Raw genomic sequence first — 19,973 nt, forward strand, 5'->3', positions numbered from 1 at the left:
TAATACACAATATAGAACTTGATTTAATTAAAAAAACTTTTGTGTTGTATTTGGATGACAATGAGTGATAGATTAAATTTAAAATATCCAACAAATAACCAAAATAATTGTATTTGTAGATTAAAATATCATACTTGACTGTAAAGGCGTGTTTAATAAAAAGGTGACTGAAATGAAAATGATAAACTTTCTTTGTTTCACGCTGTCTTGACCTAAGCCACGAACGTACGCTTATTTCCATGTACTGTCCACGCATCAGTGCAGAAGAATACAACTCCCATGATGCCTTGCTGCCCGTGAGTACGTAGGTGTTTCCGGTGTGGTATAAGATTTTACTTCCTTCTGCACAGCTCGACGCGAACAAACCAAGAAAGAAGACATCGTAAACTACTAAATGTCGCCGCAAACATTCGTTTATGTGTCGAACTTTCGTTCGGTGAACATCTAAAAGTCCTCACAATGTGTTGAGCTGAGATTGAAAACCGAAGATTCGTCGGAAACGTTGATAGCGACGTTGAGGCCTCGCGAAGAAAGTTTGGTCGTGGGCCCGTAAACAACATGTCCTCCGCGTCGCAGCCTTCCTCAAGGCGGCAATGGTGCTACCTCTGCGACCTACCCAAGATGCCCTGGGCCATGCTGTGGGAGTTTAGCGAAGCGGTGTGCCGGGGATGTGTCAACTACGACGGCGCGGACAGAATCGAGCTCCTCATTGAGACAGCCAGGCAGCTTAAGAGCACCCACGGAGTTTTAGACGGCAGGTCTCCCGGCCCACAGCAGGGTAAAGCCAGCTCGGCTGGGTCCGTGGAGGCAGGGCGGCCGCATGGAGAACGTCTAGACCGGGGGAGGAGTGAGTATGTGGCGACGTCTCGCCTTCCTAATGGTCTGCATAGAGCTGAAGATGTGTCAGAAAGCAGCCGGCAGAGCCCGAACACTCGCAGGGCGATGACCGGAGCACTCCCGAGTCTCCATGGGACCATATCGCATGCTTTTGGGCTTGCTCAGGGTTTAGTTGCATCGCCACATGGGCTCCTAGCGCCAATATCAGGCTCCAGACCGGGTGGGACTCCTATTGCGGTGTCCGCTGGCCCCATCATGAGCGATGCTGGTAGGAGACAGGCTGTACAGGCTCTGGGTGTGGGAGCCAGCACGTCCGCCTTGGTGGGAATCGACCCGGCGACGTGGAGGAACAGTGAAGTGATGGCAGAGCTCAACGAGGTTGCACGGAGCAGAGTGGAAGGCTGGCCGAACCGTCCCAAAGCTGTCCGAGATGTTCTCCTGGCGCTCAGTGGCTGTGTTCCCTTCACGGTGCGCTTCAGGAAAGACCACAGTCTTATGGGACGGGTTCTGGCTTTTGACGCCGGATCATCTCCGGAGTTTGAGCTGAAGGTGTTTGTGGAGTATCCAGCTGGTTCCGGTGTGATCTACTCGGGAGTTGCGGACCTGGTCAGGCAGATGTTCCGTGACGCGGCCAAGGATGCTGGTAAAGCGGTAAATTCCGGGCTGCGCTACGTGGAATATGAAAAGCGTCCCGGGACCGGAGACTGGCGTGGACTCTCTGAGCTATTAAACGACGGCGTACGTATGTTTAAAGAACCGCCCATCCCTGAGGTTCTCCCACAGCCGGATGCAGGGATGCCCATGGCGGCGGCGGCTGGGCGTTCCGTCCCGGCCAAGGGCACAACACGGCGTCGCAAAGCATCCCCGGGTTCTGAGAATGGCGAGAGCGAAGGAAGACCCGATCACTCCTCTCGAGAGGTGTGGTCCAGAGGAGCTTACCCGGGAATTGAACCTCTTCCCGCCCCTCCGGACGGTCCGCCGCGATTACACAGCCAGCCCTCGCCCATGTCGGCGCTCATGGGGGTGGCGGACAGCCTGAGCTCCAGCCAGGTGGCCAGAGACAGCCCCGGCATGTCCGCGGCCCACTCCTCCATCACCGGCCGCACCGCCACCAGCAGCCCCTCCACCTCCTCCACCTCAATCTCCCAGGCTGCCGTGGGCCTGAGCAGCGGCACTAGTGGCGGCGAGTCGACCGGAAACGGGGGTCAGGGCACCCTGCTCTGCTGCACGCTCTGCCGGGAGCGCCTAGAAGACACCCACTTTGTCCAGTGTCCCTCTGTCCCGCACCACAAGTTCTGCTTCCCCTGCACCAGAGGCTTCATCCGCAGCCAAGGCCAAGGAGGAGAGGTGTACTGTCCCAGCGGGGAGCGCTGCCCCCTGGCCGGATCCACCGTGCCCTGGGCCTTCATGCAGGGTGAGATCTCGACCATTCTGGCGGGGGACGGAGACGTGACGGTCAAGAAGGAGAATGACCCTTGACGTCTGCATCGTTACTGCAATGGTAGGACCACACTTCTTCTTCTAACAGGGAAAACACACACCAGTCAAAACTACATAGGACAAAATGCAGGATTCTCAAACAATGTGTATGTGTGCGTATATATATATTATGTGTGTGTGTGTGTGTGTGTGTATATATATATATATATATATATATATATATATATATATATATTTATGTGTATGTGTGTAATATGTGTGTGTGTGTGTGTGTAATATATATATGTGTGTGTGTAATATATATGTGTGTGTGTGTAATATATATGTGTGTGTGTAATATATATATATGTGCGTGTGTAATATATGTATACATACACGTGTGTGTGTAATATATGTGTGTATATATATATATATATATATATATATATATATATATATATATATATATATATACACACAGACACACACACATATATATATATATATATATACACACACACACACATATATATGTATATATTCACATATACGTGCGTGTATATACACACATATATGTGTGTGTGTGTGTGTATATGTATATATATATATATATATATATATATATATATATATATATATATATATATATATATATATATATATATATATATATATATATATATATATATATATATATATATATATATATATATATATATAGATGCCCGAACTATGTTAAACATTTCTTTTACCGTATTGGCGTTATATTTCTTTTGCAATGCAGCAACGCTGTCTGCGAGCACGCAACATTTTGCCCTGTGTTGTTTATTGGCGCCAATCACTTTCGCCACTGAGAAAACTGTGCACGCTGGTCGTGGGGCTGTCAGCTGTGGCAACCCCACCAGAAACCATGGCTGCTGTGCTGCTCTATAGGAGTCCTCAAGTCAATCATACAAAGGGCTGAAAAATGAGCGTAAGAGTCCCCTTTAAGGAGGTCCTAAGTAGAGCTTCTAAATGCAAAAGGGAAGAAATGGGAGTGAGACTTTAGTGTCAACAAGCGTTAAAGTGAAATAGGCTGTATCAGCTGGCTCACTTCTCTTTCTTCTTTTTGCATTTTAAAGCTCGACCAACAACCTCCAATGCAAAATGGCTTTTTTCAACATGTTCTTCAGTATTGTGAAGATGTTTAAAAGTGATCTCTACCCCCCCCCCCCTCCCACACAGTGGACGATGATGATGATGATTCCAAAGCACTTCCCTACCGTGTCCAGCAGAGATCCACTCGGTCTGTGCGGTTCGTTTGTTCGTCGCCGCCTCCACGAGGACGAGACTGTTGGCTTAAAGGACTCGACAAGACTCGCTCACACTTTTTCCTCTTCAGGCCTCATTTTCAAAGTTGGAAAGCACACGTTTTTGTTGTAATAAGAACGACAATCTACTTTGTCTTTCATTTGTGTTGTTGTTGTTGACGATGGTGGGCTCACACGGATGACCTTAACATGTTCCTCAAACTAAACAATAAATGTTGAAAATGTGGCGGAGCTCCTTACCTTTTTAAAAGCCGAGGATTGGAGTCATGTGACCTCACGCGCGTCTCTTACTATTGGTATTCACCGTCTGTCAAAAAAAAATGTGAATTTGCTTTCAATATGGCGACGTGATTTCTATTTTTGATACAATTCCAGTGTGTTCATAGTCATGGGAAGACCAAAGATGGCTTCATACTCGTTTATCATTTGTGTACGCTGTAATCTTGCTATCATTTATTTCTTTCACAGCGGTATGCTTCTTTTTTTCAATTCCTTCCTGAAATATGTACATGATAATTAGCACCACTTTTCAATGTTTAACCAACATACGTGTGATCTTAAGGATCAGTTCTACAATAAACTACCTTTTGTTTTATATTTCTGTCACAGAAATACATGCTATTTTTTTTTTACAAACTTTATTCAATAAACACCAAAACGAACCCAACATCACCTATTGGTTGGATGATTATTGCTCAACTGACAGCAGGTAACTCAATCTATAGTCTGAACATGACCTCTTTCGAACATGATACCCACGGCTAACCTTTTGACAACAACGTAAGGGGTGAGTATGTCGTTTTTTCAGATCTTTCAACTTGCTGCTAATGCACTTTTCTGGTCAAAAAAAACATGGGAAACCTCACACATACGCAACAGGGGCCTGAGAAGCACCCAAAAATGGCATAAAATGCCAGTGTTTGAATTTTGTAATTTCTGACAAAAAACGTAAGTGGTTAGTATGTCGTTTTTTACAGTTTTTTCAACTTCCTCCTAATGAATTGAATTTTTTCTGAATTTTGCGATTTTTGACAAAAAACGTAAGGGGTTAGTATGTCGTTTTTTTTACAGTTTTTTCAACTTCCTCCTAATGCACTTTTCTGGTCAAAAATAAAGGGGAAACCTCACACACGCTAAAGAGGGACCCCAGAGGAATCCAAAAAGGGCATAAAATGCCAGTGTTTGAATTTTGCGATTTTTGACAAAAAACGTAAGGGGTTAGTATGTAGTTTTTTTCATTTTTTTCAACTTGCTTTTAAAGCACTTTTCTGTCAAAAATAAAAGTGGAAACCTCACACACACTCAACAGGGGACCCAGAAGCAACAAAAAATGGCATAAAATGCCAGTGTTTGAATTTTGTAATTTCTGACAAAAAACGTAAGGGGTTAGTATGTCGTTTTTTACAGTTTTTTCAACTTCCTCCTAATGCACTTTTCTGGTCAAAAATAAAGAGGAAACCTCTCACACGCTAAAGAGAGACCCCAGAGGCATCCAAAAAGGGCATAAAATGCCAGTGTTTGAATTTTTTTATTTTTGACAAAAAACGTAAGGGGTTAGTATGTCGTTTTTTCACTTTTTTCAACTTGCTTCTAATGCACTCTTCTGGTCAAAAATAAAGGGGAAACCTCACACACGCTAAAGAGGGACCCCAGAGGCATCCAAAAAGGGCATAAAATGCCAGTGTTTGAATTTCGTAATTTCTGACAAAAAACGTAAGGGGTTAGTATGTCGTTTATTTCAGTTTTTTCAACTTCCTCCTAATGCACTTTTCTGGTCAAAAATAAAGAGCAAACCTCACACACACTAAAAAGGGACCCCAGAGGCATCCAAAAAGGGCATAAAATGCCAGTGTTTGAATTTTGTAATTTCTGACAAAAAACGTAAGGGGTTAGTATGTCGTTTTTTTCAGTTTCTTCAACTTGCTCCTAATGCACTTTTCTGGTCAAAAATAAAGAGGAAACCTCACACACGCTCAACAGGGACCCCAGAGGCATCCAAAAATGGCATAAAATACCAGTGTTTGAAATTCGGAATTTCTGACAAAAAACGTAAGGGGTTAGTATGTCGTTTTTTTCAGTTTTTTCAACTTCCTCCTAATGCACTTTTGTGGACAAAAATAAAGGGGAAACCTCACACACACTAGAGAGGGACCCCAGAGTCATCCAAAAATGGCATAAAATACCAGTGTTTGAATTTTGTAATTTCTGACAAACAACGTAAGGGGTTAGTATGTCGTTTTTTTCAGTTTTTTCAAATTGCTTCTTATGCACTTTTCTGGTCAAAAATAAAGAGGAAACCTCACACACGCTCAACAGGGACCCCAGAGGCATCCAAAAAGGTCATAAAATGCCAGTGTTTGAATTTTGTAATTTCTGACAAAAAACGCAAGGGGTTAGTATGTCGTTTTTTTCAGTTTTTTCAACTTGCTCCTAATCGCTTTTCTGGTCAAAAATGAAGAGGAAACCTCACACACGCTCAACAGGGACCCCAGAGGCATCCAAAAATGGCATAAAATACCAGTGTTTGAAATTCGGAATTTCTGACAAAACACGTAAGGGGTTAGTATGTCGTTTTTTTCCAGTTTTTTCAAATTGCTTCTAATGCATGTTTCTGGTCAAAAATAAAGGGGAAACCTCACACACACTAAAGAGGGACCCCAGAGGCATCCAAAAATGGCATAAAATGCCAGTGTTTGAATTTTGTAATTTCTGACAAAAAACGTAAGGGGTTAGTATGTCGTTTTTTTCAGTTTTTTCAACTTCCTCCTAATGCACTTTTCTGGTCAAAAATAAAGGGGAAACCTCACACACACTAGAGAGGGACCCCAGAGGCATCCAAAAAGGGCATAAAATGCCAGTGTTTGAATTTTGCGATTTTTGACAAAAAACGTAAGGGGTAAGTACGTCGTTTTTTCACTTTTTTCAACTTGCTTCTAATGCACATCTCTGGTCAAAAATAAAGAGGAAACCTCACACACGCTCAACAGGGACCCCAGAGGCATCCAAAAAGGGCATAAAATGCCAGTGTTTGAATTTTGTAATTTCTGACAAAAAACGTAAGGGGTTAGTATGTCGTTTTTTTCAGTTTTTTCAACTTGCTTCTAAAGCACTTTTCTGGTCAAAAATAAAGGGGAAACCTCACACACACTAAAGAGGGACCCCAGAGGCATCCAAAAATGGCATAAAATGCCCAAATTTTAGGGCGTCAATTTTTGAAAAAAAACGTAAGGGGTTAGTATGTCGTTTTTTTCAGTTTTTTCAACTTGCTCAAAATGCACTTTTCTGTTAAAATAAACACGGGAAACCTCACACACACTCAACAGGGGCCCCAGGAGCATCCAAAAATGGCATAAAATGCCCAAATTTTAGGGCGTCAATTTTTGAAAAAAAAACGTAAGGGGTTAGTATGTCGTTTTTTTTCAGTTTTTTCAACTTGCTCAAAATGCACTTTTCTGTTAAAATAAACACGGGAAACCTCACACACACTCAACAGGGGCCCCAGGAGCATCCACAAATGGCATAAAATGCCCAAATTTTAGGGCGTCAATTTTTGAAAAAAAAACGTAAGGGGTTAGTATGTCGGTTTTTTTTCAGTTTTTTCAACTTGCTCAAAATGCACTTTTCTGTTAAAATAAACACGGGAAACCTCACACACACTCAACAGGGGCCCCAGGAGCATCCAAAAATGGCATAAAATGCCCAAATTTTAGGGCGTCAATTTTTGAAAAAAAACGTAAGGGGTTAGTATGTCGTTTTTTTCAGTTTTTTCAACTTGCTCAAAATGCACTTTTCTGTTAAAATAAACACGGGAAACCTCACACACACTCAACAGGGGCCCCAGGAGCATCCAAAAATGGCATAAAATGCCCAAATTTTAGGGCGTCAATTTTTGAAAAAAAAAACGTAAGGGGTTAGTATGTCGTTTTTTTCAGTTTTTTCAACTTGCTCAAAATGCACTTTTCTGTTAAAATAAACACGGGAAACCTCACACACTCAACAGGGGCCCCAGGAGCATCCAAAAATGGCATAAAATGCCCAAATTTTAGGGCGTCAATTTTTGAAAAAAAACGTAAGGGGTTAGTATGTCGTTTTTTTCAGTTTTTTCAACTTGCTCAAAATGCACTTTTCTGTTAAAATAAACACGGGAAACCTCACACACACTCAACAGGGGCCCCAGGAGCATCCAGAAATGGCATAAAATGCCCAAATTTTAGGGCGTCAATTTTTGAAAAAAAACGTAAGGGGTTAGTATGTCGTTTTTTTCAGTTTTTTCAACTTTCTCAAAATGCACTTTTCTGTTAAAATAAACACGGGAAACCTCACACACACTCAACAGGGGCCCCAGGAGCATCCAAAAATGGCATAAAATGCCCAAATTTTAGGGCGTCAATTTTTGAAAAAAAAAACGTAAGGGGTTAGTATGTCGTTTTTTTTCAGTTTTTTCAACTTGCTCAAAATGCACTTTTCTGTTAAAATAAACACGGGAAACCTCACACACACTCAACAGGGGCCCCAGGAGCATCCACAAATGGCATAAAATGCCCAAATTTTAGGGCGTCAATTTTTGAAAAAAAAACGTAAGGGGTTAGTATGTCGGTTTTTTTTCAGTTTTTTCAACTTGCTCAAAATGCACTTTTCTGTTAAAATAAACACGGGAAACCTCACACACACTCAACAGGGGCCCCAGGAGCATCCAAAAATGGCATAAAATGCCCAAATTTTAGGGCGTCAATTTTTGAAAAAAAACGTAAGGGGTTAGTATGTCGTTTTTTTCAGTTTTTTCAACTTGCTCAAAATGCACTTTTCTGTTAAAATAAACACGGGAAACCTCACACACACTCAACAGGGGCCCCAGGAGCATCCAAAAATGGCATAAAATGCCCAAATTTTAGGGCGTCAATTTTTGAAAAAAAAACGTAAGGGGTTAGTATGTCGTTTTTTTCAGTTTTTTCAACTTGCTCAAAATGCACTTTTCTGTTAAAATAAACACGGGAAACCTCACACACTCAACAGGGGCCCCAGGAGCATCCAAAAATGGCATAAAATGCCCAAATTTTAGGGCATCAATTTTTGAAAAAAAACGTAAGGGGTTAGTATGTCGTTTTTTTCAGTTTTTTCAACTTGCTCAAAATGCACTTTTCTGTTAAAATAAACACGGGAAACCTCACACACACTCAACAGGGGCCCCAGGAGCATCCACAAATGGCATAAAATGCCCAAATTTTAGGGCGTCAATTTTTGAAAAAAAACGTAAGGGGTTAGTATGTCGTTTTTTTCAGTTTTTTCAACTTTCTCAAAATGCACTTTTCTGTTAAAATAAACACGGGAAACCTCACACACACTCAACAGGGGCCCCAGGAGCATCCAAAAATGGCATAAAAGGCCCAAATTTTAGGGCGTCAATTTTTGAAAAAAAACGTAAGGGGTTAGTATGTCGTTTTTTTCAGTTTTTTCAACTTGCTCAAAATGCACTTTTCTGTTAAAATAAACACGGGAAACCTCACACACTCAACAGGGGCCCCAGGAGCATCCAAAAATGGCATAAAATGCCCAAATTTTAGGGCGTCAATTTTTGAAAAAAAACGTAAGGGGTTAGTATGTCGTTTTTTTCCATTTTTTTCAACTTCTTCCTAATGCACTTTTCTGGTTAAAAATAAAGAGGAAACCTCACACACGCTAAAGAGGGACCCCAGAGGCATCCAAAAATGGCATAAAATGCCAGTGTTTAAATTTTGTAATTTCTGACAAAAAACGTAAGGGGTTAGTATGTCGTTTTTTTCAGTTTTTTAAAATTGCTTCTAATGCACTTTTCTGGTCAAAAATAAAGAGGAAACCTCACACACACTCAACAGGGACCCCAGAGGCATCCAAAAAGGGCATAAAATGCCGGTGTTTGAATTTTGCGATTTTTGACAAAAAACGTAAGGGGTTAGTATGTCGTTTTTTCCAGTTTTTTCAACTTGCTTCTAATGCACTTTTCTGGTCAAAAATAAAGAGGAAACCTCACACACGCTCAGCAGGGACCCCAGAGGCATCCAAAAAGGGCATAAAATGCCAGTGTTTGAATTTTGTAATTTCTGACAAAAAACGTAAGGGGTTAGTATGTCGTTTTTTACAGTTTTTTCAACTTCCTCCTAATGCACTTTTCTGGTCAAAAATAAAGAGGAAACCTCACACACGCTAAAGAGGGACCCCAGAGGCATCCAAAAAGGGCATAAAATGCCAGTGTTTGAATTTTGCGATTTTTGACAAAAAATGTAAGGGTATGTCGTTTTTTTCAGTTTTTTCTACTTGCTTCTAAAGCACTTTTCTGGTCAAAAATAAAGGGGAAACCTCACACACACTAAAGAGGGACCCCAGAGGCATCCAAAAATGGCATAAAATACCAGTGTTTGAATTTTGTAATTTCTGACAAAAAACGTAAGGGGTTAGTATGTCGTTTTTTTCAGTTTTTTCAAATTGCTTCTAATGCACTTTTCTGGTCAAAAACAAAGAGGAAATCTCACACACGCTCAACAGGGACCCCAGAGGCATCCAAAAATGGCATAAAATGCCGGTGTTTGATTTTTGTAATTTTTGACAAAAAACGTAAGGGGTTAGTATGTCGTTTTTTTTCAGTTTTTTCAACTTCCTCCTAATGCACTTTTCTGGTCAAAAATAAAGAGGAAACCTCACACACACTAAAGAGGGACCCCAGAGGCATCCAAAAATGGCCGAAAATGCCAGTGTTTGAATTTTGTAATTTCTGACAAAAAACAGTTTTTTCAACTTGCTTCTAATGCACTTTTCTGGTCAAAAATAAAGAGGAAACCTCACACACGCTCAACAGGGACCCCAGAGCCATCCAAAAAAGGCATAAAATACCAGTATTTGAATTTTGCAATTTCTGACAAAAAACGTAATGGGTTAGTATGTCGTTTTTTTCAGTTTTTTCAAATTGCTTCTAATGCACTTTTCTGGTCAAAAATAAAGAGGAAACTTCACACACGCTCAACAGGGACCCCAGAGGCATCCAAAAAGGGCATAAAATGCCGGTGTTTGAATTTTGCGATTTTTGACAAAAAACGCAAGGGGTTAGTATGTCGTTTTTTTCATTTTTTTGTACTTGCCTTTAAAGGACTTTTCTGTGAAAAATAAACGTGGAAACCTCACACACACTCAACAGGGGACCCAGAAGCATCAAAAAATGGCATAAAATGCCAGATTTTGAATTTGGTGATTTTTGACAAAAAACGTAAGGGGTTAGTATGTCGTTTTTTTCAGTTTTTTCAACTTGCTTCTAATGCACTTTTCTGGTCAAAAATAAAGGGGAAACCTCACACACACTAAAGAGGGACCCCAGAGGCATCCAAAAATGGCATAAAATGCCAGTGTTTGAATTTTGTAATTTCTGACAAAAAACGTAAGGGGTTAGTATGTCGTTTTTTTCAGTTTTTTAAAATTGCTTCTAATGCACTTTTCTGGTCAAAAATAAAGAGGAAACCTCACACACGCGCAACAGGGACCCCAGAGGCATCCAAAAAGGCATTAAATGCCAGTGTTTGAATTTTGCGATTTCTGACAAAAAACGTAAGGGGTTAGTATGTCGTTTTTTTCAGTTTTTTCAAATTGCTTCTAATGCACTTTTCTGGTCAAAAATAAAGAGGAAACCTCACACACGCTAAAGAGGGACCCCAGAGGCATCCAAAAAGGGCATAAAATGCCAGTGTTTGAATTTTGTAATTTCTGACAAAAAACGTAAGGGGTTAGTATGTCGTTTTTTTCAGTTTTTTCAAATTGCTTCTAATGCAATTTTCTGGTCAAAAATAAAGAGGAAACTTCACACACGCTCAGCAGGGACCCCAGAGGCATCCAAAAATGGCATAAAATGCCAGTGTTTGAATTTTGCGATTTTTGACAAAAAAACGTAAGGGGTTAGTATGTTGTTTTTTCAGTTTTTTCAACTTGCTTCTATAGCACTTTTCTGGTCAAAAATAAAGAGGAAACCTCACACACACTAAAGAGGGACCCCAGAGGCATCCAAAAATGGCATAAAATGCCAGTGTTTGAATTTTGTAATTTCTGACAAAAAACATAAGGGGGTTAGTATGTCGTTTTTTTCAGTTTTTTCAAATTGCTTCTAATGCACTTTTCTGGTCAAAAATAAAGAGGAAACCTCACACACGCTCAACAGGGACCCCAGAGGCATCCAAAAATGGCATAAAATGCCAGTGTTTGAATTTTGTAATTTCTGACAAAAAACGTAAGGGTTTAGTATGTCGTTTTTTTCAGTTTTTTCAAATTGCTTCTAATGCACTTTTCTGGTCAAAAATAAAGAGGAAACCTCACACACGCTAAAGAGGGACCCCAGAGGCATCCAAAAAGGGCATAAAATGCCAGTGTTTGAATTTTGTAATTTCTGACAAAAAACGTAAGGGGTTAGTATGTCGTTTTTTTCAGTTTTTTCAAATTGCTTCTAATGCAATTTTCTGGTCAAAAATAAAGAGGAAACTTCACACACGCTCAGCAGGGACCCCAGAGGCATCCAAAAATGGCATAAAATGCCAGTGTTTGAATTTTGCGATTTTTGACAAAAAACGTTAAGGGGTTAGTATGTCGTTTTTTTCCAGTTTTTTCTACTTGCTTTTAATGCACTTTTCTGGTCAAAAATAAAGAGGAAACCTCACACACGCTCAACAGGGACCCCAGAGGCATCTAAAAACGGCATAAAATGCCAGTGTTTGAATTTTGTAATTGCTGACAAAAAACGTAAGGGGTTAGTATGTCGTTTTTTCAGTTTTTTCAACTTGCTTCTATAGCACTTTTCTGGTCAAAAATAAAGGGGAAACCTCACACACACTAAAGAGGGACCCCAGAGGCATCCAAAAATGGCATAAAATGCCAGTGTTTGAATTTTGTAATTTCTGACAAAAAACATAAGGGGGTTAGTATGTCGTTTTTTTCAGTTTTTTCAAATTGCTTCTAATGCACTTTTCTGGTCAAAAATAAAGAGGAAACCTCACACACGCTCAACAGGGACCCCAGAGGCATCCAAAAATGGCATAAAATGCCAGTGTTTGAATTTTGTAATTTCTGACAAAAAACGTAAGGGGTTAGTATGTCGTTTTTTTCAGTTTTTTCTACTTGCTTCTAATGCACTTTTCTGGTCAAAAAAACCATGGGAAACCTCACACATACGCAACAGGGGCCTGAGAAGCACCCAAAAACGGCATAAAATGCCAGTGTTTGAATTTGGTGATTTTTGACAAAAAAACGTAAGGGGTTAGTATGTCGTTTTTTTCAGATTTTTTCAACGTGCTGCTAATGCACTTTTCTGGTAAAAACAAAACAAAACAAAACAAAACACGGGAAACCTTACACACACACAACAGGGGCCTGAGAAGCACCTAAAACTGTTATCCCTGTAAAAAAAATACAGTACGCAGCAATAGCAAAGTAAAAGTGACACTTTCAACAGTGGAATCAATGTTTGTTTATATTCATGTCTTAACATACTGCTAATACGAATGCAGGAGAAGGTAGGCTAATACAGTAGTGGGGAGCAGAAAGTGTAAAACAACTTATATCCCTTTGAAATTGTTTCAAAATTCAGAAAAAAGGCGTTATAACAGCATCTAGTTCAGAGGGGAAGATGCACTTGTTTTGACTTGATTTGCTTGGTTTGTTCCCGGTGTCCGACGAGGAACTCCACGGGGAAGAAGGGGGAGGTGCCGGTAGACTGGTCCGTGTTGTGGTTGTACCCTTTTTAATGACGGACGTCTTGTCGAGCTTCCCGTGGTTCTTTGTGAATCTTTGTGTTTCCAAACATACAATTTAAACGTTGCGTGTCGATTAAATATAGAAATTTCCTTGCGCACGCACGTCAATGCTGTTTTGCTAGTTGTTGTATGTGCCTCACGATTTCCGTCTGTATTCAATACAAGACGCTAATGACGGTGCATTCAATGCACCTGGGAAACAGCAAATGGGGGGAAGTTTAACATTACAATATAATTTATATATATATATACACATATATATATATGTGTGTGTATATATATCATGAATACACTTTCATGCACTCATAATACTATGTGTAAGTATGAAACTAAGTAAGAAAGTGTGCTAATTGACAACAACACACACAAGCTCATCCCACAACATCTTTAGTGAACACCATCATTTGTACATACAATAAGTGATATATATATTTTTAAAAAAATACAATTTTACATTTGCAATCTGAAAATGTTGTAGGGCAGCAGTGGGTCTCAAACGTGTCCTGGGATATCAGGTCACTCAGATGGGACACCCGCCTTCTCCCAGGGCTTCCTTGGCTCCCTTCAGGGTTTCTTGCTTCACACACTTCCAGTAGCCGGAGAAGCCATTCTGTGGATGCACCTGCACATGTTTATCACATGGAATAAAGCTGGGATACTTCCAATACACGGGACTAGCAGAGTGACAGGGATTTCGCGCCATGATGTGTGCGGGTAGGATCAGTGCATCGATGACTAGACCATCGGTTTGGTTATATCACACAAAAATCAGTACGGTGGCCATTTTTATGGTTTTCGGAATTTGTCTCAATGCAATTCTATGTTCTACTTTAGACTTTAACAAAGGTAAAAGGTAATAAATTCTGCTATGTGCTCATTTTCCTTTTTTTTTGGAGATGTGCAGTATGTTTTGAAGGGTCAAAATACATAAAAAGAGTACATGTTAGCAGGTTTGCTACTTTTGGCCGCCACAGTGGTGCACGTTTCATCCTGAGCACCTATATGTCCTCTCTTAACATCTAGAAACTTCCTCTGTGGTCTTCCCTTTCTTTTCCTACCTGGCAACCCCACCTCCAGCATCCTTCTAATCCAATACAATCACCATCCCTCGTCCTCACGTGGATGAACCACCTCAGGCTGACCTCTCTGACCTGGTCCTCCAGACAGGCTGTTTCTCTGATCTGTTCCCTTTCTAATCCTGAACATCCTCATCACTCCCAACGACAATCTAAGCCTCTTCGGCGCCGCCAGATCTGGTTTATGTCTGTTGGTCAAGAGTAAAAAGTTACATTGGATCCACGCGGATTTGTGATCCAGCATTTGCTAATGGTCCAGGTAATGATGATTTATGTACTATGGTTCCTTGTTGTGCATCACCCCCGCTACCATTCATCTTTTGGACTCTCCCAAGTGTCCCCGAATAAACAACAGTGATGGATTTACCCACCTTGAGGCCTCGAAGAACTCTGTCTTTCATCACTCCGATGAACTCCTTGTGGCTCAGGCAGTTGTCGCCGTCCATGTCGAAGAGTTTAAAGACGGTGTCCAACACGTTCTCCGACAGGTCGTGACCTGTGGCGATCCTCACAGCTCGCTTGAACTGGGCTACATTCAGAAGATGAGAGCATCAATTGTGAGCCGAGGTTTTTTTGATTTTGCATCCGGAGCTCGAACTGAGGTCTTTACCCATTCCCACGGGACGGTTGGCTTCACTGACCATCTTCATGGATATTGCAAAGTCCTCCAGATTGTTGGTGAACAAGCAGAAGGCTTTGAACTCCTCGAATGTGATGCTCTGTCAATTTTCATGTTACATTTTAGTTTTCTGAAGTTCTGATGTTCTTATATGTTCTTTAGGTGAAAAAGTATAAAGAGTGATAGCATCTTTAACTTGACCTTCTGAACACAACATGGGAAACACCGTGTGTATGTTCGAGTACCTGCCCAGCAGGGATTCTCTTCCTCATGTTTTCCCAGTAGACCTCGTTGTCTTCCTCATTGGTGTAGTGGAGTAGCCACTCGGCAAAGTCTTCCCGCCGCATCGTGTCCATTCCTTTGGAGAACTGCAGGAACTCCATCTCCTGGACTTCGGCCTGAAGGTCCTCCATGAACCTGCCAGACATACATGACAGGACATGCGTGTTCTGAGGATTCACATCTCATACACTGACAGTCGAGGATTAGACAAAAATATTAGTCAAAATAGAACATTCAAAAGGGCTGCATGGTGGACGAGCGGTTAGCGCGCAGACCTCACAGCCAGGAGAACCGGGTTCAATTCCACCCTCGGCCATCTCTGTGTGGAGTTTGCATGTTCTCCCCGTGCATGCGTGGGTTTTCTTCGGTTACTCCGGTTTCCTCCCACATTCCAAAAACATGCTAGGTTAATTGGCGACTCCAAATTGTCCATCGTTATGAATGTGAGTGTGAATGGTTGTTTGTCTATATGTGATCCAGGGTGTACCCCGCCTCTCGCCCGAAGATAGGCTCCAGCACCCCCGCGACCCACGTGAGGATAAGCGGAAGAAAATGAATGAATGAATGAAAGAACCTACAAAAACTACACTTCCCAACGGGGATTCCAACCCAGATACTCCAGATATCCTGCCTGTGTGGCCAACATGCTAACCACTGCTCCACCGCAGCAATAATCTCATTTTAGTAGCATGAAATATGAAACATCAAATCAATATTTGTGCAGTCGTACTAAGAGGTGATGTTATTATTGAGTATATAACAACATTCATTCATTTTCTACCGCTTTTCCTCACAAGGGGGTGTTGGAGCCTATCCCAGCTGTATTCGGGCGAGAGGCGGGGTACACCCTGGACTGGTGGCCAGCCAATCACAGGGTAAATATAGACAAACAACCATTCACACTCACATTCATACCTATGGACAATTTGGAGTCGCCAATTAACCTAGCATGTTTTTGGAATGTGGGAGGAAACCGGAGTACCCGGAGAAAACCCACACAGAGATGACCAAGGGTGGAATTGAACTCGGGTCTCCTAGCTGCATGAAGTCAGCTATAAAATGTCTGACATCCTAAGAGTAAAAAAAAAATAACACTTCTCCTCCCATTCTGTGTGGAAGTGGTAAATATAGTGTATACATAAAATTCATTAATTTTCTACCGTTTATCCTCAGTACCCGGAGAAAACCCGCACATGCACGGGGAGAACATGCAAACTCCACACAGAGATGGTCAAGGGTGGAATTGAACTCTGAGGCCTGCTAGCTAACCACTCGTCTGCCATGCCATGCATGTTATTTTTGAGGGCGTAGCTAATACTGTTCCTGGAGATGTTACTTCCAAACCACATCCATTGTCCATCTAAAATGTGTCTCATTACTTGTGAAACTCTTGATACTGCAACTTGTTATCGCCCCTCTTCCCAAAGAAGTAAGCCTGCAGTGTGGTTTTCACAGGCTCAACTTCTTCCGTCGGTTTCTGGAAGCGTTCAGCAGACGGAACATCAAAAAACTGGACAAAAAGGGGATGCTGATAAAACAAATACTCACATCTGTGCCCGGCTTTGAGATTCTCATCTTACTTTTTCCAATGATGTTCTTAAGCTGGAAAACATAAGAAGGCTGAACATGAAAACCACTGAACCATTAAAGCAATTCACCTGGTATCCAAAAACAATACACCTTATGATGACTGCAACAGTCCCTTTACAAAGATATTAACATTTTTTTTAAGAACGTGGGAGCAAACGGGACTAAAGGAAGTGCTGAGTCAGGCTACAAAGATGCAAACACATGGTATGCTGTATGAAACCTCACCTTCCAACTGTGACAGCATCAGTGCAGAGCATCAGGCAGCGTTAAAAAGCACATTTGAGAGCACAAATCAATGCATCTATAGCATAGATCTATAGGAAGATCCCCATGGCTCAGATACCACGTGATGGCTGCCATCGGGATCTTCAGCCGTCTTTACCTTCATGAACTCCTTTTTGTCCACGTGCTCGTTCCCATCCACGTCCAGCATTTTGAAAGCGATATGAAATCCTGTCCGTGGCTCTGCAATGGTATCAATCAATCAATCAAATCATGAGAGTAAACAAAGGCTAAGGCTATGTCCACTTCACGTATTTTGGCCTTCAATCACATAACAAGATAACTTTTCATGTTGTGTCATAGCTGTTTGACAGTTATTGACATACATATTTTGTTGGTTGCTAAACTTAATTTCCCAAATACTAAATTACCGGTGGCGGCCCGCTTCCTGGTTCCAACTTACTTGTCAGAATGGTGAGCAAGAAGAGATATTCTGTGTAGGATATCAAACCTGCATAATGAAACAGAATCATAACAACTGACAGTTGCAGTTAGAAATATGAAAACAAACATTTGAGGTGGTGACATGAAGCACTTGGAGGGCTGCCGTAACCTCGTTCTGTTCACTCACGACTTACCGTTGTCTCCCCAGAGTCTGAACAAAGAATTGCCAGGTCGAGCTTTGGAGGCGGCGGTCACCATCTTATCCACTTCCTGCAAAAACACGAACAATAGCCACGTTTACATGAGGAGTTTTTCTCTTTCCGAAAGCAATGGTATACATGGAAAGGAATATTCCAATCTCTTGTCTACATGCGCCGCTATAATCAACCAGAATAGTCAATGGGGCATACGCAGTAAAGCGTAAACACCAACATCACGTGATACCGACTTCCTTGAGTTTTTCTTTCCCTTCTTGGAATAACTCCGTATTGCCAGTTTTTCCTTCGTCCAGTCTTGAAATTTAGTTTGAATCAAAAACAAACTTTTCGTAGCAGTCCAGTGCCGATTGCTCGCCTCCATTCTTTTATAAATCGAAGAACGTCTCGAGCTGCGTGTTACGTCATATCTCAGCATTCGCTGAAAGAATGCACCCGGGAACAGGAAAAGATAAAGTTCAATCTTGCTAATATTTTATAATTAAGCTCGGCACATGTTTTATATAGATATGTATTTTCTTTTTTAATAAAACTGGACTTGTGAATGGCGTATAGAAGGGTTTAGATTCTGTTCCACAGATGGCGCTAATGCACACGAAAGCTGCTTGCCAACCGTCAATAAACAACAGAAGAAGAAAAACACCACAAATAAGAACGCACCCTGACAAGTTTCTGTTTGAGCGGGTACAAGATACCTCAATCGGATTGGGGAAAGGAATATTCCACCCCTGGGAATCCAATTATATATTCATTCGGATTGGCACTTTTCTTTCGGAACAAACGTTACATTCTTTCCGTTTGAGCAAATAACCCAAATGGAATTGGAATATTTGGGTCCATGTAAACGTGGCTACTGACACGGTCACCCCCCCCCCAAAAGTACACCATGTACAATAATGTATTGAGCTTTCAGAGAAATACACGTACTTCTTTTGTTAGGACTCTTTTCTGCAGTTTTCCTGAACAAATAGGAAACAAGGTCAAAAACATTCAAATATAACTTTTGTTCATGTTTTGCATTCATGTTGCCATTAATAAGAACGTAGAAAACAACGCTGCTTACGATCAACATTCTCCAGCATCACAGAGAAGAGGAAGTCTCTCGGTGTCATGTAGGGTTCCTCGTTGTAAACAACTGAGGCAAACTGGATAAAACGCCTCCTTCGGGCGGACATCTGTGGAGCCGGGGCCTGCTGAAACACGACAAGGGGGCTTAAGATTAAGATCTCAAACAAGCATGCGTAGGTTTCACCATTTTGTTTCCACCATGGAACATGTTCCTCTGTAAATGTATTATTTTTCAAAATGATCTAAATTAAATAAAGTTTGTAGCTTCACACCAGCTTAAACATGGAGGATGAAAAGAAACCTGGACTCTGGAAACCCAAACCAGATTACCAAGAAGTTTTTGACTCTACTTTGCCAATAATGACTCTGAGTCTGAAAGGAAGAGACCACTAGGGGGCGTTACACATTGACAACGCCCTTTAAAACATACACTTATGTTTTGTTACACCTTTAAAACAGCTTTGTTAATAATAATAATAATAATAATAATAATAATAATACGAACGTTTTTCTTGATAGTCAAGGTCAGAAATAAAAAGTGTTAGAGTTGTATACTCACTTTTTGCTCTTCGGCGTGAACGACGAAGAGAGGCAAACTTGCGCTGTTTACATTAAATTTGTAATAATAACAGATGACCCCCGCTCCGACAATTGTACCCCCAATGGTGGGTCCGACAACTCGGTGCCATGCTAAGCCTTTAGGAGACCGTGAGACCTTAACAGCATTCCTTAGCAAGTTCGCTGCTCTTCCAACGCAGGCCATTTCCTCAAAGTTAGCCTTCCTGTTGGTAGCCGACAGGTAGCTCACTGGTACAGTATGCTAGCTACTCTTATGGCCACGCCCCCATGTGGCGGAAGACCCGACTGTCGCTTCTTCTTCTTCGGTTTTTATTGGCTGTTGGCAAACCGGAAAACTAGGTCACGTGAGGCCAAACAACCAACCCGAAAGCGCGAAACTTTATTTATTTAAATATTCACGGATTTATATGCTGTGAAATAGTTCACAAAAAGCTTCGTTGAAAAAAATATTTATTGTTATTATTATTAGTTTTTATAATGATTCGAATTATGTTTAACAAATTTAAAAAAATCAGAAATCATTAAAAAATAACATTCAAGCCATTTCTTACTTA

The 19,973-nt window shown here is 41.2% G+C and overlaps 2 protein-coding genes across 5 annotated transcripts; one reads left to right on the top strand and one right to left on the bottom strand.

Moving 5' to 3' along the window:
• The first annotated feature begins 275 nt into the window (after positions 1-275).
• LOC131138490 (interferon regulatory factor 2-binding protein 1-like) lies at positions 276-4,233 on the top strand. The gene is made up of 2 exons (XM_058087445.1): positions 276-2,338; positions 3,481-4,233. Exon 1 carries the CDS (start codon positions 559-561, stop codon positions 2,314-2,316), a length of 1,758 nt encoding a protein of 585 aa, XP_057943428.1. The 5' UTR covers positions 276-558; the 3' UTR covers positions 2,317-2,338; positions 3,481-4,233.
• A 9,462-nt stretch (positions 4,234-13,695) lies between these two features.
• Positions 13,696-19,703, bottom strand: micu2 (mitochondrial calcium uptake 2). Of its 4 annotated transcripts, none has more exons than XM_058086077.1 (12): positions 19,400-19,703; positions 18,836-18,962; positions 18,700-18,731; positions 17,752-17,827; positions 17,577-17,624; positions 17,274-17,356; positions 16,850-16,903; positions 16,681-16,778; positions 15,265-15,436; positions 15,011-15,119; positions 14,772-14,929; positions 13,696-13,946 (listed from the first exon to the last, which is right to left on the bottom strand). In XM_058086077.1, exons 1-12 carry the CDS (start codon positions 19,601-19,603, stop codon positions 13,845-13,847), a joined length of 1,263 nt encoding a protein of 420 aa, XP_057942060.1. In that variant the 5' UTR covers positions 19,604-19,703; the 3' UTR covers positions 13,696-13,844. The 4 variants fall into 4 exon arrangements, with proteins under 4 accessions (XP_057942060.1, XP_057942059.1, XP_057942061.1 ...); XM_058086076.1 differs by having other exon boundaries at positions 18,836-18,965; positions 19,400-19,702; XM_058086078.1 differs by having other exon boundaries at positions 13,696-13,934; positions 18,836-18,965; positions 19,400-19,701.
• Positions 19,704-19,973: the final 270 nt, after the last annotated feature.

The sequence above is a fragment of the Doryrhamphus excisus genome, chromosome 11 (genome assembly GCF_030265055.1).
Source record: "Doryrhamphus excisus isolate RoL2022-K1 chromosome 11, RoL_Dexc_1.0, whole genome shotgun sequence".
Taxonomy (NCBI): domain Eukaryota; kingdom Metazoa; phylum Chordata; class Actinopteri; order Syngnathiformes; family Syngnathidae; genus Doryrhamphus; species Doryrhamphus excisus.

Coding starts and splice junctions, on each gene's coding strand:
- LOC131138490 (XM_058087445.1), top strand. CDS start 559: ATGTCCTCCGCGTCGCAGCCTTCCTCAAGGCGGCAATGGTGCTACCTC.
- micu2 (XM_058086076.1), bottom strand. CDS start 19,603: ATGGCCTGCGTTGGAAGAGCAGCGAACTTGCTAAGGAATGCTGTTAAG. Junction 18,966..19,399: donor TTCACGCCGAAGAGCAAAAA/GTGAGTATACAA, acceptor GTCGTGTTTCAG/CAGGCCCCGGCTCCACAGAT. Junction 17,357..17,576: donor CTTGCTCACCATTCTGACAA/GTAAGTTGGAAC, acceptor ATACCATTGCAG/AGCCACGGACAGGATTTCAT.